This window comes from Penicillium brevicompactum (assembly GCF_028827555.1).
Source record: "Penicillium brevicompactum strain IBT 35665 chromosome Unknown utg000006l_segment0_segment0, whole genome shotgun sequence".
NCBI lineage: Eukaryota > Fungi > Ascomycota > Eurotiomycetes > Eurotiales > Aspergillaceae > Penicillium > Penicillium brevicompactum.
Genome location: NW_026623209.1, coordinates 4,702,890 through 4,727,539, shown reverse-complemented (window position 1 = coordinate 4,727,539; position 24,650 = coordinate 4,702,890). Strand labels below are relative to the sequence as shown.

Genomic DNA, 24,650 nt, shown 5'->3' with positions numbered 1-24,650 from the left:
TCTAGGGGCTCATCTCGCAGTAATCCTGAGCTTTGGTCAACTGGTAAAAAGCTATCTAGGTATATGCTACATTTTACTTCCAAAGTTCGTAATTCAGCTCGAAAGTTCCAGCTAAATATATTTGAAGGTTTATATATGGGTACAATCAAGCCTTGAAGAGCGATAGAACACTGTACGCGGAGCTTATCCTGTTACTGCATAACAGCTTTCATGGTATCGCCAATTGCCTCGGCTCCACCACCGCCACCAAGCAATTTCTCGTTTGTTGTCTGAATGATAATCCGCCGGTAGGTGGTCAACGCAGGAGATCCGTTGTCCGTAACCTCCAGAATGAGGTGCAGCAGCTGTCCCTTAGGAATTGCCTTGCGGCTAATCAGCTCAACGCAGCATTTATCAGGTGATGGAAGCGTAATCTCAGCAATACTTCCGGCCTCGTTAACAGACTTGATGCCCAGCTGGCCGACCTCGTATTGAACAGACCACTGCGTCGCACTAGGGTCTTTGTATTGATACCACTTGAAAGTCAAAGAGTCACTAGGGTCTGGATCATATGACGCAGAGGCATCAAGCTTGAACGAAGAGCCCGCTTCCAATTCGAAGATCAGCGGTGCAGGGCCCTTTGTCCCATTCACAATCGCAACAGGATGATGGTTTGCCTTCGCAACATCCGAAGACAGCGACCACTGCATCCGAGCTGCAAAATCAGTCTGGAAAGCATCGCGCCAGCGCCAGATAGTAGCCTGGTTTGACTTGTGACTCCGACCATCAAGACCATCAACCTCATCAGGCGTATCACTGTAGTGACCAAGCCGGCCATACTGACCACTGACATCAGTTGAGATATATCGGCCGCCCCAAGAGCCAAACTCGGGACGCTCGGCAACGCCCAGTCCATTTTGAATCAGGTATAAGAACGTCGGGGTGTCGCCTTCGGGGATAAACATAAAGTCTGGATATGTTGACCCGAGCGGGCCGATCTGGATATTCTCGCGGATCCACTCTTTGCTGATCTTGGATGGATCGGGCCCGCCCTTGTCGAACCCGTACCATTGGTCGCCTGAGATACCTGCCCACGCCGCCATGCCATATTGACACCATCCGTGCACGGAACAGATATAGAAGAGATCAGGGTATGTGGTACGCAGCCAAATACCCGTGTCATCCTGGTCGGAGATCGTGTAGATGCGGAGCTTGGATCGCAGAGCGGCGGCTTCGGCTTCGGAGTGGGTGTTTTGGATTTTGAGGAGGACTGATGCCAGCACATTTGTGCCGCCCCAACAGAGGATCCAGAGCGGGTCGGGGTTTGAGGCCTCGATACGCTCTAGAAGGAGTTGGCCGCCTTCACTGAGGGGGATGTTATCACCCACTGCGGTCATGCCGTATGTCTGTACTAGATGTAAGTACTGGATCGGGTGCAATATTGAAGCAAAAGCATACCTCTGCGCCTTTCTTGATCAGGGATCTCATGTATTGGGCTGTCGGGTAAGGGTCGTCCGGGTTGGCATGGGCATTGAGATTGTCGACGACTTTTTCGTAACCGTCGATAATCTTGTGCATGTCCTGGGGACACACTTTGTTCTTCATCCATGTCGAAGTGCAAGCAACGAGACCCTCCGTACGGAATTGATTGGCATACAAGAGATAGCGCACTAGCGATTCCGCATCATCCGGTTCATTGGAAATATCGCTCAGAATGAAAACGCGGGGCTTGGAAGGAAAGGACTGGAGCTGCTGCGGAGAAGCCATTGTGAATACCAAACTTAAAAGTTTTGAAAGCAACAAGCTGGTGGATAGATCTACTATTTGAGCACTCAGTCACCCACCACTATATGTCAAAGAGGGAATGCCCGGAATAGCAATTGGAGCCACACCACCCGCAGTTTGGAGTGCGGGGACCAACTGCCGGAGTTTACCCGACAGTGCCAAACCGGCAATCCTAACCGCCATTCACTTCGCTAGCCGGCTGCTTTTGCCAAAAAGCTTGGCTTGGCTCTTCTCCATGTCATCGAAGGAATGAGAACCGAATCCTGGGGCACGCGGGGCCCCACCTGGGTACGTCTTGCCGGAACGAACGGCTTCTTGTTTATGTGCAACTCGACTGGAGTATATAAGAGCACATGAATGATACCGAAAATCTGGGAGTTATAGCTTGAATTTAGGCTGCGTTGGCTTCAATCATTTTCTTTATATCTCAAATGTTTGCCATCAAGCAGTCCACGCTCTACCAGGAGCTTAGCCCCCGCTTGCTCTTCATCGGGTGCTTTGTCTCCCTGGGAGCTATGGGTTTCGGCTTTGACAACTCCTGGTGGGGAGGAGCTCTTGGTCTGACGCCCTTCGCCCAGAAATATGGCGCTTGGGACCCAGCCATCAACGATTGGAGCATTCCATCCGAGAAGCAGTCTGCAGGTACTGGTACTGGCTCGGCTGGTATCATTTTTGGCTGTTTGGCTTCGCCATGGCTTTGCTCACATCTTGGTCGAAAGCCGACTTTATTAGTCATGGCGGGTGTTTTGTCACTGGGAATTGTTCTGGAAGCCTCTGCGGTGACCTCGTTCTGGCAATTGGTTGTTGGTCGCATTGTTGTTTACTCCGGTATCGGCATTGCTTCCAATGTAGTACCAATGTATCAGTCTGAATGTGCACCGGCGAAGATCAGAGGTTTGTTATTACTTGAAAGATCATGAGACCGCTCTAGTAATATCTACGAAGGCGCCTTCTTGACTGCCTATTCATTCTGGAACACATTTGGCGGGTTTCTTGCCACACTTGTGGTCTACCTGTGCCAGAGTCTGAAGTCAGAATGGGCTTACCTGTATGAATGGGCTTCCAGTCTCTCGTGATTGTCAGACTAGCCTTCTCCCAGGACGGTCATCTTATGCCAGCTTACAGTCCCAGTTGGCATTATTCTCTCATATCCCCTACTACCCGAAACACCCCGATACCTCGTCTACCGCGGACGCTATGAAGAAGCCGAGGCTTCAATCAAAGACCTCTACGGTGCTCACTATAACGCTTCAGAGGAAGTACAGCTGCTACGTCTTCAAGTTGAGGAACAGCGCGAGCTGCACCGAGCAACCAGTCTGATGGATTGCTTCCGGGGCACAAACCTGCGACGAACAATAATTGCTATCGGAGTGCAGGTGTTACAGCAGGCACAGGGAATCTCATTCATCAACAACTTTATTGTGACATTCATGAAGCAGCTTGGCTTCGCTGATCCACTGAAGTACAACGTCATCGTTCTCGCATGCGGCCTTGTCGCCAATGTCTTCTCATTCTTTACATTTGACAAAGTTGGCCGAAGAATCAGTATGTTCACGGGAGCCTTCCTGATGGCTGCGATGATGATCGGTGTTGGTGGTACCACGGCCAACGGGTATCAGGCCCTTTCTCCGATGACGCAAAACGGATGTGTTGCGATGCTGGTTCTATGGTATGTGTTCTATGCCCTGTCTTGGGGCCCTGGAGTATGGATCCTCGGTGGTGAGATTGGAACTGGCCAATTGCGTGAAAGGACTCTCCTTTTATCGTCACTGGGCAGTTTCGTGACATTCGTTCCCATCAATTTCGTGAACCCCTACGTCCAAGCCCAGATTGGGGGCCGCACGGCAATCATCTATGGCAGTTTCTCCGTGGCTGCTATGGCCTTTGTTTATTTCTGTCTTCCAGAGACCAAGGACCGATCCCTCGAAGAGCTTGACGAGATGTTCCAGCAGAAAGTTCCAACTACCCAGTTTGGGGACTACGTGTGCACTGGCCTCGGGGCGCAGATTAGGCATCTAGAGCATAAGGACGCCGAGGCAGATTTGAAAAGCCGACAGATCGAACATGTTGAAGCTGCGATCTAGAAAGAGCCGGATGGTGGAGGGGAACAGACCGGCATCAAAATGTCTGGTGGGGTCCACATAGTATACGCTTTTCAGAACCATGTATCCATGATGAAGACCTTGATGACTCGAGGCTATACAGTCTTATGAGATTCCTTTGCTTGAAAGAATTACCGTTTCAACAATCATTATTTATTCTTACTTCCCTGTGGCTTTGACGAGGACGACATCACGTTTTGAGCGAGTATACTCCCAAAGGCTTTCCAAGGTCGTAAATTTCCGCCATACCTACTTAGGTCAATCTACTCATTCTTGGGTCAATTATATACACTAGCCCTACTGCGGTCTCATCACAGTTGTTGAAAAGACAATCAGAAGGACGGTTGGAAGGACGGTTGGAAGGACAGTTGAAATGATAATTGAAAGGACTTCCAGGATTCCAAGAGCCATGCGTTGAGAGGACAGCTCTCGACGATCAGCATCTTTTGATGCGATCCCAATTTTTCCCCCACTAGGTTCAATACCTTATGTTGCTGGAGGAGGTTGAATATTGCACGTAGCTTCGGAGCACCTTCGACCAGGCACGCGATCAAATCCGCGATTGTTCTGATTTGTCCTTCTCCTTTTGATCTCACCCGTGGACCTCCCCATAGATTCAATCAGCGGTGAGTCCGTTATCACGCCATTTTATTAGCTGCGGGACATTTGTGTTGAGGCCTATGGCCGTTTGCCGAACGTCAAGACGCGATAGCTTCGTGGAACAGCTCAGAACCATGAGTGATCTCAAGGGTTTTAGGCCAGTCAGGCTAAAAGGAATGGATTCCTTTGGAATCACATTTATGCAAAGCCGGAGTCCATGATAAAAGTATCTTGCTGTCGCCGTGTTCTCTTGAGAAAAGGCGCATGCTGTCACACTTGATTCACAGAATTTGTGGGTTCAAGTCGGTTGAAAACAGCGTCGACACATATCAAGGCAGTGGAAATGTGTTGGTCGTACCATCGACGACTCGACCGGGGGAAGATTTGGGAAAACGGTGGTCGTCGGTTTCGTTCACACGATAGAAGAAAGAACGATCGAGACTTGTCAGAGGTCGGCTGTCTCACAGTAGATGGCAAATAGCCGGGAAATGCCAATACAATGCAAGGAAGACTGCAGGGCTCGGTGAAAGGTGGAAGAGAGATGGGGAAGTTACGAAGAGGGATAAGGGTAAGTAAAGTATTTATATGTATGCAGGTGTGTAGGTAGTGGCTAGAGGCAATTTCAGAATTTCAAAGACATTTAGAAAGACATTTAGAAAGACACTTAAAAAGATGTTTGAAAATACACTTGAATAGACACTTAGAAGAACATTTGGAAGGATAATCGAAAAGAATCGTCAAGAGACCTGAGCGTGTACTCCGGGGGTCCATTCACGGATAGGCTTAATACCAAATAGGGAATATTGTATCGGAAACACTGGACTTGACACTGGCCGCTACAGACCTGCTTCTGTATGTCTGTCTGCCAGTTGTGCTTTCTAAATTGAATGTAAGTAGCAAGCATACCCATCAACGGAGGACCCTCAACCTTGAAGATACTCTAGGGCTTCCAAACTTGGTGTAAGGCTCAGATGTCTCGCCACTTCTAAATTCAACATAGTAGATTTAGCTAGTATCTTTAATTTATGTTGGGTTTTTTTCATAGAGCATAAGCCGTGGAGCGCAATTGTCAGATCATCATAAAAATGTCATGTACAGGTCATGAAAAAACTATCCGAAAGCCCAAAGATGAAATCACTCAATTAAAGAGCGCATATGATAACTAGTCAACGGAGCATCCAAAATTTCCTGTCGTAAATCCGCTTCCCAAAACGCCATACTCGACTCATGAACCTGCATAGTCAAGCAAGAAAACAAAAACTCACTAACGCGATACCACGTCTCAGAGCGCAACCGCTTAGCAATTTTCAACATTCGACCAGCGAACCATGGACGCGCAGAAGGCGATGTTGCTGTTGCAGAATATTGAGAGAAGTCCAGGATGTCTGCTCCCAGAGCTGTGGCATCGAACGAACCATCAGACCACTCTTCCATATTTCCATCGTTGCACTCCAGTAGGATTTGGAGAATAGCTTCGACTGAGCCGCTCATCTCGACTTCGCTGTTGATCATTGCCCGCTCGAGCGTCGTGAGGAAGAGACCTGCGCGTGCCGGGGCATGTCGGTAGTCCCAGAGGGCTGCATTCAGAATCATCAGCGCTACCAGGCGAGCGACCATCTGTTTGCGATCGCCTGATGTAGAGAATCTGGCGCCTGGGGGTGCTGCGAGGACTCGGTGGAGAAGGCATGTTGGTTCGACTATGGTTTGTCGGGCTGGGTGTAGGCACTCGGGATTATCGCGCTGGTATAGGGAGAGTTCCTCACAGCGTCGAAGAAAATCAAGGAAGACTTCACATTGTTCTCTGATTTCTTCGATGGGTGATGCTGGGAGGGAGGGGGTTGTTGGGGGCTCAGGGCAGGAGACATCCGAGAGCGCAGAAGAGGTTGAATAAGGAGGTGAAGGCATCGAGTGGCAATTCGGAGGAAGTTGAGAGACATAGTCTTGTGAGTATGTCGAGGGTTGATTATATTCGTAGAAGAAGCTCGGTCCGTGTGTCTCGTATCCGGACAAGATATAGTCTTGCCAATTGATCAACATGCCGAGACGAGTATATGCAAATGCGGCAGGGCCACCACGCGCTCGAATCATCTCGCGCGCAGCGCGCATATGAATCCAGCTGATTTCTTTGCGTCCTGGGCGAGGGTCAAAGTCCTCGAGGGCTGCAGCGCTTAGACATGAGATGATAGCGACATCGGAAATATCATGCGGGTTGTTGGAAACGTGCTCGCGAAGCATCGTAACGGCGCGATCTCGATGGAGAAGTGTATTTGGAGTTTGACCCTCATTGCGGACCCAAGACCAGGTATTTGCAGCGTGAACGATGATGGTGTTTTGAAATGCGACGGCACCTTTCATGCCCTCTGGTACAAAAACGGCAGTATACCAATTGTGGGCCTTGGCTGTCCGGAAATGAGATCCGTAGGAGCATGCGGGCATGGTGTTCACATAAAAGTCGAACAACCTCTGTCCATCCTGGTCCAATTCGATGGGGAGAGTATTAAACGGATCAGTTCGAGCGGCACTCATCATGGTTTTTGGTGACTGCATGATTTCATTGGGTGTTGTCGGCGCGGATGACCATAGGAAGTCGTTAAAATCTAGAGCATCGCTCTGCGTACTATAAGTTCCGGGAATGTATGTATCCGGGAAAAACGTATCGGACTGAGGTGACGGTCGAAAGGGCAGGAACACGGCCCCATCGTGAGGCTCATTAAATTGAAGATTGGATGAGAAGTCCGTCTCCCGCACGATCTCCTCAACGTCGTCGATATCCTCTGCAGGTGGCGATATTTCCTTTGGTGTTGTTTTTTTCTGGGGTTTGCGCTCATTGCTGTCACTATCTGATCTGGTTTTCTTGGCTGGAGTTCGTTTTGCCCGGGCCTTCTTAGGTCTCCCACGCTTGGGCTGTGGACGCTCCTCGTCACTCTCACTTTGTCGCGATCCACCTTTCTTTTGGCGCATATACTCTTGCATCACATGGCGCTTGACTTGTGTCAGGTTGCTTCGACTGTTGTTGGAGGAATCGATGAACTGCCAGCGAACGCTGGGAGTATCGTTAGAACTCGAGGGATCTGCCATGGTAGAATCAAGCGCGGTTTGTATATGGGGTTCTCGTATTGATATCGTCCGTGCGAGATGACACAGGGAGGCCGAGATATTTAGGTTAGAAAGTCATAGAAAAGATAAAGGAGGAAAGTTCGCTCCCCACTAAAATTTGACGAACTAAGCCAGACGGGAATAGCGGCATTTTCCCAGCAATCCGGTCGACACGTGTGGATCTTAGACGAGTCAGACACTGCCGCTAATCTTTACAGACATTATTTGACAGGAATTTGCGAAGTGTTTTTGGGGGCCAAAGAAGAGGTTAAACGGCTAACCTTCAGCTGAACTCTCACACTTGGACACCTACATTGGGCTAGACCCGATCCATATTTTAAAGCTCGTATCAACTTCTCCACCATCGTTTTCGTACTGGGAGACAGGGCTCAAAAGGACGATTTATGGATTGTTCGGAGCACTTTATCATGTACTTTGCTTTGCTACTACGGACGGAATAGCCACTTATCACTCGACTCTTCCTTTTAGGGCCTCGGTCGGCTTCCGTTAGCGCAATTCCTCGATTTCTTGGCATTTGAGGTCTTCGGGTCCAGCTTCGTGCGCACTGAGATTCACCCTGAATCGGTGATTTGGCGTTCAAAGGGTTTGCGGGGCTCGAAGATCGTAAGCCGATCCCGGTCTGCAGGGGCTCTCACAAACGGTATGCTATAATTATCCACCGGGGCAACTTTGCTGATCCTTAATATTCATTTCTCGTCTATTCTTCCTGCTTCAGGACGGCTAGTACTAGGGCTGACTATGTTTCAGGGTTTTAGGCTTAATTCAGCAACGTCTACCTTAACGTCTATCGCTAGGGAGGAACTGGACTTATCTCGCCAATCAACATCCGGTCTAGAATTGCATCTGATAAACTCGCTACGGCTCCAACGTTACCCGAAGCGAACTAAGGGGTTCCCACTATTGACCTATGAAACCTTCGCTTCCATCCTCCGCCCCCACTAAGCTCTCCCATCGCGACATACCTGTTTGGGCTTGGTCTTGGACGATCACCGGTATCCCAATCTTCACGGAGTAATACAACCGGTCCCCGGCTCGTTCCGAATATTGGTCTTGGGCATCGTGCTCCATTCAATATGCGATGTGTTTGGGGGCCATATGCGACCCGTGTTTTCCCACACTTGTGCGCCGCATCTCTTAGGCACTGGCTATGTTCCACGCAAGGCGCAGTGGCATCAAAAGTACTGTGCCAGTCTCACTCAATAATAGCTCAGAAAAATCCATAATTACCAAGTTCCTCTTGAGTTCCACGGTGAAATTGCCTCTCGCCGAGGTGCGAAGAGCAAGCGTGACCCATTTGTAATCGCCGGTGTCGCTCTGAGGATCGACGATGGCCTCTCAGTGATCCACGAAAACACCGGCCAAAAGCAAAGCTCAGGGTTGGTGCTCGAAGACCAAGTCTTAATATTGTGTTATCATCCTTTGACGAAGAGGAAAATACCCAAATCGGGCTCATTCGTGAGATCAAGCAAGGGACCGGGTCCCCCTCGGACACCATTTTTCGAAGTCTGAACTTGAGTTCCTCTATAAAAAGGCACCAGCTATATGTACAAATGCTCCACCGCCCTGAGAAGCCTATAATCCAAGCTTGATGCAGGCTCCAGGGTCTGGAGTTTTAAGCTTTTAGCGTTTCGACAAAACCCACGGGGTCAGGGTCTGAACGGAATATAATTCCCCTCCGACCTCGCTGGGTCCACTCAGTAAGCCGGGGTGCCGATCGCCAACGGCTACTGAAATCTTATTATGATGTAGTCAAGATAGCCTTCAGGTAACTCGGTCCCGAGTCACACACCTGGTGTCTCATTTCAAAGTGAATCTATGTAAAACACAAGCACATCTGCGCTAAACAAAGCTGCATATACAGGGGTTAGGCTATGTCGACGCATTTTCTCAACTGAGGAATGATCAACCATGGCAGTGCTACCACTGGGGTAGTTTATGACATCAAAGTATGCCCCTGAGTATAAATTGGCTGTGGCCATCTGCCAACGCCCGTTCCGCGTTCCGGTGTTTCACTGTGGCCTCATGGGATCGAGATTCGGAGTCCGATGAAAGCCAGGATGCACAGTTGTGGCAGTGAAAACAATGTGTGCTCGAGCAGTGGGATTGGCGCATATTCGACATTGAGCCCCAAGTTATATCAGAACAATGTTTTGTCGCCAGACGAAAACTGGCTTAGTCCAGTTGCAAGGTTGACGGTACTTTGGACGAGTACCCGAGGGTATGGGAGGAACCGTCATTCTGAACCAAGCCCAAGCACCCTTGTAAGCATGATGGACCCACCTCTTGGGGGATCTCTGTTGATATCGGCATGGATCGTACGACGGTCAGATGTTGTGGGTGGGTACCTAAACAAAAGCTGAACTGTGAGTGGTCCCAGAGCCTTGTCTCTGCGTTGATCAAAATTCAATGGGTATCCCAGTGGTAAATTAGCGATAGCCACGAGCAACAAAAGTCAGCGGCATATTGAGATTTGTGCCTAGCTTTGTTCAAGGTGGGAGCAATTCCTAAGGAGAGATGATCAGAGCGTTTTGTGATCTGCACGTCTGTTTCACCGCCTTGGTAGCTCCGCCAGATTCCGACGATGATAAGTTGAAGACTCAAGGCACTAGTTACTCCGTGCTTGGCTGAGATTGGGATACACAGATCAGCAGCCCGAAGATTCCTCGAGACTCTGTCCTCCTGGGAGACACCTGAGTCATAGCTGAGAAATTTCAGGAGAGAGATACAATGCTTGGCGTTCACAGGTAGTTGCAAGATGCTTCAGAAGAAGCCTCAGTTCGGTGCTACTGTAGTTGGCTTCGAATATTCAAGCTACATAACAGAAATTAGAGAATCTGTGGTGTATAGTTCGCAGCATTGGATGTATCAATCTGTGTGGATGCTAGACACTAAGCGTTCAATACGGAGTACTAACACAACAGTGGACGAAACAGAACCATCTAAGGATCATTTCAGTCCCCTTTCAAACTTATCCTAGACTAACTCCTGGCCCTACCCAAGCTCATGTTATCATCTCAGATTCAATCATGTCAGGTGTCCCGGAATTACCATTCTGGGAATGGCTAAGCGCCCGAGATAAAGATGCGCTAATCGCGTTAATCGCGCTAGTCCGTACAGAGAAGTTCTTTATCTCTCTGGTCCGCGGAGTCGCGCCGACACTTGGAGATTCCCGACACGAGTGCATCACAACCACTCTCTCCAAACCGTGAGACTCCGCTGGTCCAGAATTTTTCCGGGAACCCCAGAGATCCCAGCTATACCCACGCGACTCGCATGATGTCTGGGACAGCCTCATTGGACCTCGCATCAGTCTAGCTTTGCCCGCGCGCCCTTTACTCGCATACGATCCAAGCCCCCCACGGTACCCCCAGCGCTCGTTGTTGGGCAACAGGGCAACCGAATATAATATATCGGATTTAATTAGCGCATCTCGCATTCCAATTTATTTCGCGATTTCAGTCATGGTGGATATGGAGCAGGCTGGCGCAAGCCACGTGAACGGCGCGGCGGACACAAAACCCATGATCGATCCTTACGAAGCAGACCCAGACAAAATTCCCGCCGACGACCCCTTTGTTTCTCGGAGCTCTCAGTATGGTCGCTATGCGCCGCGCGCCGACGACTTCACCCCTCGCTTCATGAACTGGTACCACGCCGATCCTGCGATCAATGGCTATTGGGAGAAGGTCGCAACAGAGTACTGCACGCCGCAGCACTCAATCAATGTTGACGGGCCAAGAGAAGTTTTTGTTGCGGGCAGCATCATCATTCGCGTGGACCGCGGACTGGCTGAAGGAACAGCGTTTGCGAAGTATTCATTTGCGAATGCGAACGAGTTATTGGCGTCGCAAAAGGCAGAAGACTCTCTGAGGGATATTGGGGTCACAGTTCCAGTGATATACTTCTGCGGGACAATCGAAGGAAGAAATGTGACAATTGAGTCCCGGATTGCGGGTGTCTCTCTGGAAGTCGCGTGGAAATACTTAAACACAGAGCAGATCGACTCTTTGAAAAACCAGTGTCGCCAGATTGTTCAACGCCTCGAAAGCATCGACAGCCCCGCCGACGAACCTACCTACGTATCCCGTGGACTCAATGCCCTCACGCCGCCTTCTGTCGAGACCAGCGAACGAGATATTCTATTTGCAGACAAGAGCAAGGAGGAGGGGTTATGCTTCACACACAATGATTTGGTTCAAAGCAACATCATTATCCAGAACGGACGGGTGGTGGGAATAGCTGGCTGGCGACAGTGTGGCTACTTTGGTAACACCAGAGCCGAGAAGGTCCATCGTCTCCTACGAAACCTCGAACCGGTGTCGCAAGACGGCGTCGCCGGCTCTGGAGACTGGGCAGACCTGTATGATGGTGCCTATGACCCCAGCAAAGGCCAGCCACTCGTCGCAAATCAAGACACGCCCCTTCCGTCCGTGAAAACAGAACCAACAATTTCAACACTCGACAAATATCCCATCAACGATGATCTAGAGACAAAGTCATGGAACACGGATGGCCCCGATGACGTCCCTACCTCACGAACAGTCGCCAACCTCAAGAACGGAGTATCCTCGAGAGCATCATCATCCGACAGATTATCCCCAGCAAATTCAGTCAAGGCAGCCGGCAAAGGCTCCACCGGCAAGAAGGGTACTGCGAAGAAGCCTGCAGCCAAGAAGCGCAAGGTCAACGATCCAGACGGAGATAGCGTCGATGCGCGTCGCTCCAACACGCCTATATCTCGCACCAGCAAAACTCCAGGGAAGAAACAAGACTCAATTTCAATCGCAGGCTCACCTGCGCCTGAACCCAAGAAGAGGCCACAAAAGAAGAAGAAAGGACCGAAACCAGCCAGAGCACAGGAAAACGATGACTCTGATAGCTTTGATGAAAATGCAGTCTTCTGTATCTGTCGTCGGCCGGATAACCATACCTGGATGATCGGATGTGACGCCGACTGCGATGATTGGTACCATGGGAAATGTGTCGATATCGATCCTCGCGACGCCGAGTTGATCGATCGCTATATATGTAAGTTTGTTTTGAGCCCACCTATCTCTGAAATGATCTAACAATCCTTTAGGTCCCAATTGTGCCAGCGTGGGTAAGGGATGCACAACATGGAAGCCAATGTGTCGCTTGGTAGAGTGCCGAAAGCCCGCACGCGCTAAAGGCAAGAACCTCAGCAAATATTGTTGCGATGATCACGGTCGCGAGTTCATGCGTCAAAATATCCAACAGCTCAAACAACGAGCTAATCAAGCGAATGGGCTTTTCGAGGATCTGGGTAGTATGGGTGGCATCCTGACTGCCGGAGACCTGAAAGCTGCTATTATCGGTGTGGCTTCCACCAAAGAATTCCGAACGCTTGGAGATCGTATCGTTTCTCCACCACCCGAAGCAGATGACAAAAAGGTGCTTATAACAGATTCCAAGACCGGATCGAAGCAATCGACTGGCAGGTGGTTGGGAGCTGATATTTATTCCGGTGTCGCCGATTACTCTCCCGATGAGATCGCGGAATTCGAGAAACTGCGCACACAGAGAGACGCGCTCGTGCACCGCAAGGAAATGCTCGCAGCCCGCTCCACATTCGTGTCACTTCTCAAACCACGAGCCAAAGGCATCGTGGAGAAATTGAAACAACACGAACCTAAAGGCGGGTGGAAAGATATCTGCGGATTTGATTCACGGCTTTCTTGGTCAGATGAGGAGTTTGACGAGTGGCGGCTTTCAGAGGCTGGTAAGAAAGGTCTCGCTGAGGGCACAGTTGAGGCCTTGGCCACCAGCACTCAGTCCACTACAGATGCCGATGGTGACACCTCAATGAACGGCGATGGCGAGGACGACATCACGCTCTGGACGAGTGGTGTATGCACCAAGAAACGGTGCGAGAGGCACAAGCAATGGGTCAAAGTGCAACAGCAAGATATTCTCTTTGAGGAAGAAACGGCAGAGCAGGACCTCGCCAAGTGTGAGGAGAAGGCTCGATCCGTGGTTGAGCGAGGTGTAATGAGACAATGGGCCGAGAGAGATAACAGCATGCAAGTTTAAGCTGCAGCATGGTTTACTCTTGAACCGCCTCAGATTTGTACGTATTGTCAGGCCTTGCTTCTCGTGTCTGTTCCTCCTTTGTGCTCTCAGGGACCCTGGCCAATCTACATTCGTCTCATGTCTCTGCTCGGACTGAAGCAGGCGAGCTTTCGGGACCTAGTTCGCAATGGCGACCGACGACGATAACTTCTATATTGACATCTCCGGCGATGGCCTAACTTATACTTTCCTCCGACAATCTTTGCACAACGAATAACATTTGCTTGCCTCCTTGGAAATGGAAGGAGGGCCCTTGCCAAGAAAACATTCTTGCTTCTGAGAGTTGGGGCTTTGCAAAAACTGAGTTCTGAATCAGCAGTTCGGAAATGAGTGGATTTTCTAGGCCACATGCATGCATACAAAACGGCGCTTTTCAAAGGGGGCATCTATCTCATCCATGGATGTTGTTATGTGTTTGTAAAAATATGAGCAATAAGCCTGCAGCACACCAGCGCGGCCAAGAAGGAACTCTACTAGGTTCAAAAATAATGAATTAAATAAGCGAAAATATGCTCCTTGGATATAAATGCTTGAATTCATAAAAGATGTGTAGGACTTCTGAATATCAAAGTAGACTTCAATGCTGCCTCCATATTCCCCATTTCCCAAGACCACCACCCGTCCGATCTTTGATCACCTCGACCACCTCACACCCTTTCGAGTCGGAGAGTAATAGATGTGTGTCAATGCCTTGGTCTAGCGTTTTCATGAGCAGAGTAGGAAAAAGGGAAGGTATATCCGAATGGAATATGGAATATATGCCCCCTTCCAGCGGATGTCTCGCATCACCATGACCATGGTGATCAGTTGATTGCGGATACTTGTCCCATGCCGAGTTCATGGTACCCAGTCCGCTAGTATTGACAAGCATAATTGAAAGACGAGATGCATGTACACGGGACAATCTCGACAAAGTTCGTAGTGTGGCTGTTAAGAAGGCTGCGCCTTTAGCTGGATTCGAGGATCTGATTACGCCTTCGGCAAGATAATCAAGACCTGCCACGATCAATATGATGGGAGGTTTGGTTGGGTCGTCTGGCCCAGAGGACTGTTCTTGGGTTTCTTTCATTCCTTGCAAAACCTCCGAAACCTTTCCGATCGCCTGTGCGGCATTCACGAAGCTGTGCACGGGTAGAAGTTGGACTGAGTCAAGTCGTTTGATTGCTTCTTCTCTGGAGAGTCCAGGTTGGTCTTCAGATGATGATTGAAGGTCATTGAGTAGTGTTCTCGGGGCAAACCCTTCGAAGCTGCCCGGGTGAATAATGAACGCGCTTGTTTCTTGTGATGGATCAATACTGCGAAGCTGCTTTGTGAGGAGATAGCGTGGGATCTTTGTGTCATTAGCTTAAAGGAGCTTTGATTTGGGTGTAGTCCACCTTACCTGCGCGATATACTCGTTGCTCTCGTTGCTTCGCCCTTGCAGACGGGAAAACCCCAACACAGCCCCGCTTCGAAATACTGCTCGGTTGGAGGATTTCAATCCACTCAGCCAGTCGTCCTTGAGACTCCAGTTGTTTCGGGAAGTGGGATTATGTGAGGTGGTGTCATTCTCTGCGGGTTTGGATTGTCCGAGCAGGCCGTCCGCAAGGACAGGAAATGCAGGATCTGCTGAATAGATGTTCACAGCTGAAGACATGGCTGAAGTTCAATGTAGACTTGTATCCGGGCCCAGAACTCTTGGGATCTAAATCGAAACAACTGAAGGTCGTGGGTGGGAAGGAAAACAATCAAATGATCTCTTCCCATTGGCTCCCAAGAGGGCAAAAAAAATTACAATTAGAATATGAGGACCTGTGGGATTGACGCTGAAAATGACCGCTTTTGAGGCCAGAAACGGCTGCATTTCCACCCGTAACTTTGGACGTCTAAGCCTCCCCTTGACCGCCCACTGCCTCGTAACACCTCTATTCTGCACCCGCCTAGCACCTTTAGTCATCCTCCTGTCCTAATGTTGGCGCTTGACTTGCACACTTCTTCCCCTCGTTTCTACTGGCGACTAAAACGACGCTGAAAATGGCTCCGTTTCAGGTGAATCCAAGTCCCCTGCCTTTTTGCCAGGTCCGTTTAAGCGTCTATAAGATGCTTCGCCTTCCCTCCCCTCCTGTGTCCTTACAACTCCTATTCTCTCGTCGTCTTTACTCACACCTTGAGACGACCTCGACTTTGTTATTTCCCACAATATAACTTTAGTATCACAATCTTTGTTCAGCACTTCTCTATGGCACCTGCGCCTGTACATTAGGTTTAAATCGATGAGTACAAATACTGGACTGATCCTATTCTTTGCGAAGAAACTCGAGCTAGACTGGAATATTTTCGCAATCTTGAATGGCTCCCTCCAAACTTCAAGTTAAAGACGCTATTAGGTATTGCTATTATTGAATGCTACTGGCGAAATTAAGTGTATAACTGCTCGAAATAAACTTGGTAATTGGGAAAAAATAAAGGAAACTAGATTTTGTATTCAATCGAACGAGGACTATGTGGATTATCTTCTTTTGGAAGATTAGACGATTTATATGAAATTCTTTGAGTGGATATCTAAAATATCACGAGAGAAACTGCTTCAGTTGTACGATGAATATTGGCGCTGCTTTTGCTAATACTTTGAGCTGTTTGTTTGCTGTTGCGTCGGTGAGAATGTTCGTAAATAGATGTGACGAGTAAGTAATGTCTTTTACGTCTCTAATAGAGTATGCTAACCTGAAAAGTTTCTCGTAGGTATATTTCTAGTCGAGCGTAGAATATCTCGATGAATAAAAGATAAAAACACTTTAGATGTAGACGCTTTTGGTGTGATTTATTGGTATTACTGGGTCTATTCGAGATTCTTTTGTCACGGGAGTATGATTGTTTAGTTTGCTATAGTCTAGCTTTGGTCCGTTATTATAGATACGTGATCTGGCGTCTTGTTTTCTCAAGACACTTCGTTGTTGGGTAATCTAGTTTTGGGCAAACGTAAACGGGATGATATCTTCTAGAGTGATCTTCTAAAGCATATTTTCTTGAAAGATCTTCCAGATTTGGTTTGTTATTGCGATAAAAGTCCATTTTTCCAATTCCTTTCAATACCATTGAGCCAAAAATAATACCGAATTGGGGCCAAAACGATATTATAAAATAAATCGCCACTCATGTAGGATTTTTTGGAAAACGTTTTGCGAAAACTACGGTATTACTATGGTAGTAATACCGTATTTCTTTTCATAGGAACTCCTGCATGGACCCTACTTCTTGTATATAGCCCAGTTTACCTTTTGCCTCTTGATGTTACCATCGCACTGCATGGTTCCCTTACCCCCCATTCTGGTTTCTCCCGCACCCCAGTGCTTCGCAGCATACCGAATGATATTAACAACGTCCTGCGCCCCGACTTTCTCGTTGGCATTGCCTTTACGGCCTTTGCCCGTAATGCCGAAAGTACATGTCCCAGAACCGACAATTCCAAACTGTCTCTCGATCGGCTTGTCCCAGTATTTCTTTGTTCCTTGAATCTTTTTGACAAGTGCAAGACAATCCTCGATCAGTGGGGATCCACCAGATGTCTCCTTGACATATGTTGACTTTGAGGTGGTGCAATAAGACTTGCCATTGTCGTTGTTGCATGGGAAGCCCTCCTTGTCTCTGGTGGCGTCTGTACTGTCGGCGTTTTCCCAGGATTTGCGGGCCAGACTCTCACTGCACACGGGAAGGCGCATGAATCCAGGGGTTGTGATGTCTGAGTTCCGGAGGGCGTTGAATGTACCAGAGTCTGTTGCGTCTGCTTTGCCTCCGCCGTTCTCGTTGCCATTTTGCTTGTATGTTTTGACGGATCTGGAAGAGTATATAATTAGCTTTTCGTAACAGCCTTGCTTGCAGAAAATGGAGAACTCACCCAATGATAATATCATCGACTGTAAGGTTACCCCAGGTTTTGCTGCCATCAAGCTCACCCACACCATGAGGTGAAGAGAATGCAGTATCAGGACAGGTACAGCCTCCTGGGAATCCGCAATTCTTCTTGCAAGGGTGTGACTTGCCATCAGGATCACCCAGTTGGTACAGTCGCTTTTGGTAACAAGCAGATTTCAAGTCCTTGGTATACTTGTCCCCATTATTGTCATCGCAGCTCCGACCGGTATCAATGATGAAAGGATGATGACCCGAGGCCAGCCAGACGGCGGGAATGGAGTATGCCCAGAAGGAAGTGAGGATGCCAGCTTCCACGTTCTCTCTCTGTTCTTTTGTCGACTTGACATCATCGTCGTCCTTGTCCTTTCGCTTGCTCTTATCGGGATATGGTTTGTCGTTTTCAATGCCGTCCAGCACACCTGCGTCGGAAATAATGCTTGTAAGTCTTTCGATGGACTTGTCAGAGCCGTCGAACAGATCCTTGAGATCCTGTGTGAAGATAACTTCCCATCCCTTCATGCTCTGACCCATGTAACTGGAGAACTCGGCTTGCTTCTCGATTGTCCAGTCATCCCTAAATATGGAACGCGATTAGCCACGGTTCTTTCAATAAGAATATTGAAGACTCACGGAGTAGCGCTGGGCTTCATGTTTGTGCCGATCGTGACAGGGCCGGTCAAAAGGGCGTTGAACACCGCTTTGTAATGATCCTGTGAGGTCGAGGTCTTGGCCTTCAATGCTGGTATCTTGACGAGGACTAGAAGAACAATTGAGTAAGTCCAGAACTGTTACTCAAAAGGAAATTGGGAGAAATACCACTATCGAAGAATTTCCCGCCAACCGTTGGAACACCGAGGGCGACAAGACCAAGCAGAGTGTTCAACCAATTGTCATTCTTCTCAGGAGGAACGGGCGCAAATGTATTCTCTAGGTGAGGAAGACTGTTGTCAATGACAAGTGCGGCGTCAGTGACAAGAGCATCCTTCAACTCAACATGCATCTGTGGGTCTCTGGATTAGCTGGGTGATTCTATGCAGCACGAAGAGCGGAGTAGAATAAACATACCGTGTTGATCTTGACGAATGAATTCCAGATGAGTTCCGCCGCAGCACCCCACTTCTCAGTTGCCGTGAGTTCGCTGCAGCTAAGAGCCTGTCTGCAGCTGCTTTGATCGCCAATGCTACCGCACTCCGCGTTTGACGGTCCACCAAGGAGGTAGACCATGAATTGCGAGAAGGTTTGGCCATTGGAAGAACTGTCCTTTGATCTGTAAGCCTTCCAATCCGCGATCAAATCACTCCAAGCATGAGCTGCATCGAGTTGATTCCAGCGGGTCGTAGAGGACCAATAAGGCGTCTCCCTGGAGTATTCGTTGTCGCAGCCGATCTTGGTCCAGTTGCCACTGCGGCTGCCAGCACCCCTGGATGTGATGACACCGGACTTCATTTGGAGAATCATGCCATGCCAGTCATCAAAGTCATCGGGTGCATCGTTGAATTCTTCCAGGTCGGTGGCCCAATTGACTGTACCGCCCATTCCGAGGGATTCATACATCTTTGTGCGTGAAGCTCTGATCTCGGGACTCATGTAGGCTACCCAGTTTGTGTCGTCGTAGATCATGATGTTGCTGTTGCTGTGTGTGTCAACGTAGTGCTTGTTGACGCGGGAAGAGTTGTGTTTGAGGAGTTGATTGATTTCCGCATTGGAGATGTAGCCTGCAGTATCGGTACAGTCAGCCTTCTCGGCATTGGAACTCAGTCTGCTTCCTGTGAATTTGCACAGTGGACCATCGCAGTCTGCATCGGCCATTTGGAAGGATCTTCCATAGCTGCTGACACCGACAACTACCTTGCCTGAGTCAACACCAGCCTTGGTGATTAGGGAAAGGGACTCTCTGGTCTCGGTCATGTTGACATGGCTTCGCAGACAGCTTCCATCATCGCAGCCTGGCTGTGCGTTGGGATTGCCTGCATCCCATTGACCGTGCAAGTCGTAAGTCATAAAGACAATGTAGTCGACAACTTTACTGATCTTGGCAATGGGGAATCCCTTGAGGTACCAATATGAGCCAGGGGCCGCAATTGAAACAGACTTGTCTCCCAGAAGGTTTTTCAAAATGACAAGGAAAGCCAGGAAGTTGTTTCCTTCACTCTTGTCACCGGATGGGACTCCAGGAATATCAGGTGCCTGGTTTTTGTTAGCGACCGATCGCATTTTTTGTGTTGCAAGGAATTCTTGCAGAGGGGGTATTTCATACACTCGGGTACTCCCAGTCAATATCAACACCATCAAGGTTGTGTTCCCTCACGAAGTTAGCAATATTGGTGGCAAGCGTCTTCCGGTTCGCTGCGTTGGTTCCTTGGCGGAAAATCTGATATGTAGACTCCTGAGTAGAGAAGTCCCAACCGCCAAAGCCGACAATTTTCTTCGGGCCAGAGATATACTTGAAGTTATGGAACTGATAGTTGGTTGATTTGTCGTTGATACTGATTTCATAGTCGGTAGAGATGTCGGCGAAACCAAAGTGCAAGTGAGTGTACTTGGAATGATCGACCTGCGTCACATCCTGATACAAGCAATCGCGCTTGAATTGGTAACCTTCATAGTACCCGATGCTGCGGAACTCGGAGGGAGCGTTTCCTTTGACGATCTTGGTACCGCAGTGTGAGATACAGCCGTTGGTGCCGACCTTGGCTGTACCAGGGGCGCCGGTGTTGGTATCTGTACAGAACTCGGCTGTCGTTCCACACTATATCCAGTGTTAGTTGAGAAATTTTGCAATGTGTATTAGGGAGACCTACGTGACCAAAGGTGTTGCAGCAGGCATTCAGTGGGCATGGGTTGAGATCCGCAAGCTTGTCCATGTCCTTCGGTGCCTTTGTACCGGGAACCTGGGGACCACACTGTGCATCGGAGACCTCAGCGGGCATGGGAGGAGACCCCTTGCTGATACAGATGACAGAATCCTTGAAGATATTCTTGCATCCTGTCCAACCCCAAGTCTTCTGGTTGAAACCATCAATGTCTTTCTCTGTCAGACTGTTGGCCGCAGCAATGGTTGAACAACTTTCGCCATCGCCGACTGTGGTCGTTGCGCAGGATCCGTCGTCGTTGGGTTTTGGGCTGAAGTCTGGGAGTGTTCCAGAAGAGCAGCAAACGTGCTGACCGGGCTTCAGTTTTGAGCAGAAGCCTTTCGCGGAGTTGTATTTGGTGAAATCGGCACCGGAAATACCACAGCGAGTAGCGATGGCAGCGCAACTGTCATCTTGCAGAACCTTTTCTGTTTTGCATTCGCCTCTGGTTGAAAGCAAACTCTTCTTCTGAAGGGTGCCCGAAGAGCAGCAATAATTTTGCCCGGGCGTGATGCTTGTGCAGAATCCCTTGGCAGGGTTGTATTGAAGGAGCTCGGCACTGGAGATGCCGCATTTAGTGGCCAGCGCGGGACAATTATCACCTGCTTGGATTGTCTGAGATTGGCATTCGCCCCTGGAAGAAAGAACCTCTCTCTTCCGTTGAAGTGAGCCAGAGGAACAGCAGACTTGCTGACCAGGCGTCAGCTTGGAGCAGAAGCCCTGTGCAGGGTTGTAGTGAAGGATATCGGCAGCGTGGATACCACATTTTGTGGCCATCGTAGCGCAGCTATCACCCGACTGGACAGTCTGGGTTCGACATGCCCCCTGGAAGATAGGGTGTTCCCCATCTGTGGCATCGGAGACTCAGTGGGTAGAGATGACCCAGAGGCCTTGATGCTGCTTGTGGTCGTATTTCCAGACTTGATGGAAGACAGCATAGGCGATGTAAAGTGGGTGGTAGCCGTGAAGTTGGAGCTGTTTTCAAATTCAAGGCACTCGGCATTGGACCAAGATTCGAAAGCAGATTGAATGTTTCTGAAAGTGCCATTGCTCAGAGCCATGAATCCAAAGACGTGCTGAGAGTCAAAGTGAGGCCCGCAGAGTTGCATAGTCAAATCTTCTCGATGTCCATCGAAATCGTGGGAATCGTCGATAAGGGATTCCAGAGCCACTTCGCTGATATCTTTGCTCTGTAGGCTGTTGCCGATATAGATACCGGCTGAAGTGCCACCAACCTGAGCATACAGCATGGCAGTCTTGCTAAAAGAAACATGTCCACGGGCAATATAATCGCGCATTTGTTTGATCAGAGAGCGGTACTCGGACTCGGTGCCATCCGAGTAGGACGACCAGCCGATCTCATAGTTGACCTTGTTCTCGGTCATAGGGCGTGCAATTCGCATGTGAGCCTGCGAGTCCTCGGTCCAGTCATTTCCGTATGTTGTGCAAGCGAAGATCCGGTGGTGAGAGTTCTTATCGTCGACATCGTCGTACAAGTTGAAGTTGTAAAACATACTCCGGTCACAGTTTGAGAGCTGGTTGAAGTCTTGGTAGGTGGACCAGTTGGAGGGGTTGGGTCCCGTGACAATGCATCGCTCAGGGCAAATGTTGTCGAACCCTTGGTAGCTGGGACTGGCTCCCAGCCTAGAGTTTCCATGCCCGGAGACGACTGTGGCAGATAGAAATAGGCCAACAGCCAGGCCATTCAAAATGGATGCCATGATTTTGGAGCCCCTCGTGGCAGGGGTTTAAAAGAGTGTAATGTGATAAAGTGAAAATGATTAATGGAAAATTGATCAAAGAGTGTATAGACAAATGGAAATGAGTGACTGTTGGGAACAGCGAGAAACCCAAGAAACTCCTCAGGATGATAGGGACATGAATTGCATCAAGAAGGGTTCAACAAGTTTAATAGTTATACTATCCTTTTCGCCCCCAACCCGGAGTCGACTCGAGATCCTTCACCATTCTCTGCACAGAATCCGCGGACCCATCTACTCTGGCCCCCGGGTGTGATTGTATCACGAACTAGATATTCACGCGGGTCCTTTCCTGGAGCCACCGAATAAAATCCACCTAGTCTTTCGGAGTATGTTATCTAAGTCTCCGGCATAAATGTCACGGAGCATAGAACATCCAATGGCATTCCTGTGTGAATGATGCAGGGTCCTCCAACAATCCCGCTGAGCCCACTTGAGATATTTACAATGGACATAAATTAGGTCTATGAATGTAATTGTGCTCTGTACCTGCATGTTCGTATTCAATCACTGTATTGATGTGACCCACTTGAAAGACCCTCTTTTGTGACCCCCGAACTACGAAACCTTCTAGTTGCCCTAGCGCGCGTAGTCCGGTTTCTACCCGTAAAAATTAAACCCTTGTTTTTTGGGCATTGGGGTACTTCGCCTTACCGCAGTTTTCATTTTCGGCTCTCGATCTCTTCTGACCTTCACTTGGGCGGTTGATATCAATTGATATCACACTTCCATTTTACGTCGCCTCAACAAAAACGTGCTGAAATTTTCATTATGTTCAGCATCAAAGCGCGTGCTGTCGCCCTCGGCCTGATGGCGTCCCTGGGGGCGGCCGATACAGCTGGCCTGGGCGTCGGAGAAGTCGATCTGATTTTCCCACGAAACGAGACCTTTGCGCCGATGACAATCACGCCTATCGTCTTTGGAATTCAGAACCCCGAGGTCATTGACGGACTCTATCCAACTCTCAGCTATGGCCTCTGGTCGACGGATACCCCGGCAAGCAATCGAACGCACATGACCTATCTGGCGGAGGAGCACTTGCCTAACAAGACGGGCCCTGTATCCTTCATCGTCGATAGTATAGCCAACACGCTCAACACCGAGAATGAATGGCGCTTTGTCTGGAGACTGAGATGGACAAACTGCTCGACACCAGCTAATGGAACCTCGTCCGAGAGTGGCCGTGGGCTGGTTGACACCGATGATTTCACTTGGAGGCCCTACGAGATTGCCCACTCCGTTGTCTTCACGACGAAGAAGGGGGCAAACCAGCTCAATCTCACCACTCTCACTGCCGATGACAAGTGCGATGATGCCCAGGCTCTGGCATTCCACGCTACCAAGACCCTCAAAGCACCAGCAAGCAACCTTTGGGGCGAGAAGTGCGCCGTACTGAAGAGTCCGTCGCCGACTCCTACTCCTTGCAAGGCTAGTATCGCGCCTGCAGCTGCCTCAAGCATATCATCCTCCCTTACTGCGAGATATTGCGCAGATCCTACGCCTGTCATAAGCTGTCCGGCCAAGAAGGGTGGGGCTTCGATCAATGAGGTGAAATCTCACATGAAATGGTGGGCTGCTGGTGTTTTGCTCGTTGGAAGACTTTTCGTTTAGATGGGCCCTGTTTGAATTTCAAATGTATTGGACTATTTTACTTGTATAAATTAATGCAACTCAAAAAATAGGATATTTCGACTTTGAGGGAAACTCCACGCCGTGTCTGATTGTTAGTTAGTTTATGATATGTCGGCAATCTCCCGAGTGGGCGTCGGGAATACCGGAACTTGACGTGGATCACGAGCATCTAGATTAGATGGAGTGCCCTCCGCCACCCCAATATAATCTGCAGTGGTCCGTGGCTTGCCAAGGGTCCCGTAAACTTTCAGCGGGGCGCTTTTACGGAGTACAGGCAGGAAAATCATACGAGGTGCGCTCCATAAGGCTGCATTTACGAAGGGTCGAGTTTTCCGGAAGTCCCTGATTCCGTGCCTCCGACCTCCCCCGTTGTCGGCTTCTGTGCTCAAACGAGCTAAGTCCTGCAAGTTCACTTCTGTTACAATTGCGGTCATGTCTTGGCGCCCAAGGCAGCGGCTTGGACAACCCACGTGAGGCTTGAACTTCCTTGTGTGAGCTTGGATTTGCCATTAGAGCCGCACTACTCTCCAGGGCTGTACGAAGTACTGCATGCCCCATAACTATTGGCAGAGCCTTGTAGGGCTTTGCATTAACGGATTTTATTGGCAAACCGTGCCCCTATCATTTCGTACACTAGTACTCCGTACGCATCAAGCACTTTGCCAATACTTCTGTACCAGCGAAGAAGGCTTCCAAGGTTGTTACCACACTTGAGATTATGATCAAATGAGGGACCCTGGAACCTCCGATAAACTTTTACATTTACGCGGATCCAAAGAAACTGACAGTTCCATAGGGCTAAATTATACTGTGAACGGGGCGATCCTCGGCAATGATCAAGC

At 49.2% G+C, this 24,650-nt stretch overlaps 7 protein-coding genes across 7 annotated transcripts; 3 read left to right on the top strand and 4 right to left on the bottom strand.

The window, feature by feature from the left end:
- Positions 1-191: 191 nt before the first annotated feature.
- Positions 192-1,746, bottom strand: N7506_010007 (DUF1593 domain-containing protein; the record flags this gene model as incomplete). Its single annotated transcript, XM_056959300.1, has 2 exons — positions 192-1,385; positions 1,438-1,746. 2 exons carry the CDS (start codon positions 1,744-1,746, stop codon positions 192-194), a joined length of 1,503 nt encoding a protein of 500 aa, XP_056808690.1.
- A 449-nt stretch (positions 1,747-2,195) lies between these two features.
- N7506_010006 (uncharacterized protein) lies at positions 2,196-3,848 on the top strand (the record flags this gene model as incomplete). The annotated part of the gene is made up of 3 exons (XM_056959299.1): positions 2,196-2,658; positions 2,710-2,812; positions 2,864-3,848. The coding sequence occupies 3 exons, from the start codon at positions 2,196-2,198 to the stop codon at positions 3,846-3,848; spliced, it is 1,551 nt and encodes a 516-aa protein (XP_056808689.1).
- Positions 3,849-5,600: 1,752 nt separating this feature from the next.
- On the bottom strand, positions 5,601-7,544 carry N7506_010005 (sigma-70 region 2 family protein; the record flags this gene model as incomplete). The annotated part of the gene is made up of 1 exon (XM_056959298.1): positions 5,601-7,544. One exon carries the CDS (start codon positions 7,542-7,544, stop codon positions 5,601-5,603), a length of 1,944 nt encoding a protein of 647 aa, XP_056808688.1.
- A 3,500-nt stretch (positions 7,545-11,044) lies between these two features.
- On the top strand, positions 11,045-13,634 carry N7506_010004 (putative PHD transcription factor; the record flags this gene model as incomplete). The annotated part of the gene is made up of 2 exons (XM_056959297.1): positions 11,045-12,611; positions 12,664-13,634. The coding sequence occupies 2 exons, from the start codon at positions 11,045-11,047 to the stop codon at positions 13,632-13,634; spliced, it is 2,538 nt and encodes an 845-aa protein (XP_056808687.1).
- A 616-nt stretch (positions 13,635-14,250) lies between these two features.
- N7506_010003 (uncharacterized protein) lies at positions 14,251-15,309 on the bottom strand (the record flags this gene model as incomplete). The annotated part of the gene is made up of 2 exons (XM_056959296.1): positions 14,251-15,003; positions 15,055-15,309. 2 exons carry the CDS (start codon positions 15,307-15,309, stop codon positions 14,251-14,253), a joined length of 1,008 nt encoding a protein of 335 aa, XP_056808686.1.
- Positions 15,310-16,900: 1,591 nt separating this feature from the next.
- On the bottom strand, positions 16,901-22,137 carry N7506_010002 (uncharacterized protein; the record flags this gene model as incomplete). Its single annotated transcript, XM_056959295.1, is given in 8 exon segments — positions 16,901-17,486; positions 17,548-18,138; positions 18,195-18,321; positions 18,381-18,564; positions 18,630-19,751; positions 19,822-20,313; positions 20,366-21,223; positions 21,235-22,137. 8 exon segments carry the CDS (start codon positions 22,135-22,137, stop codon positions 16,901-16,903), a joined length of 4,863 nt encoding a protein of 1,620 aa, XP_056808685.1.
- Positions 22,138-22,947: 810 nt separating this feature from the next.
- Positions 22,948-23,787, top strand: N7506_010001 (uncharacterized protein; the record flags this gene model as incomplete). The annotated part of the gene is made up of 1 exon (XM_056959294.1): positions 22,948-23,787. The coding sequence occupies one exon, from the start codon at positions 22,948-22,950 to the stop codon at positions 23,785-23,787; it is 840 nt and encodes a 279-aa protein (XP_056808684.1).
- Between the last annotated feature and the right edge of the window lie 863 nt (positions 23,788-24,650).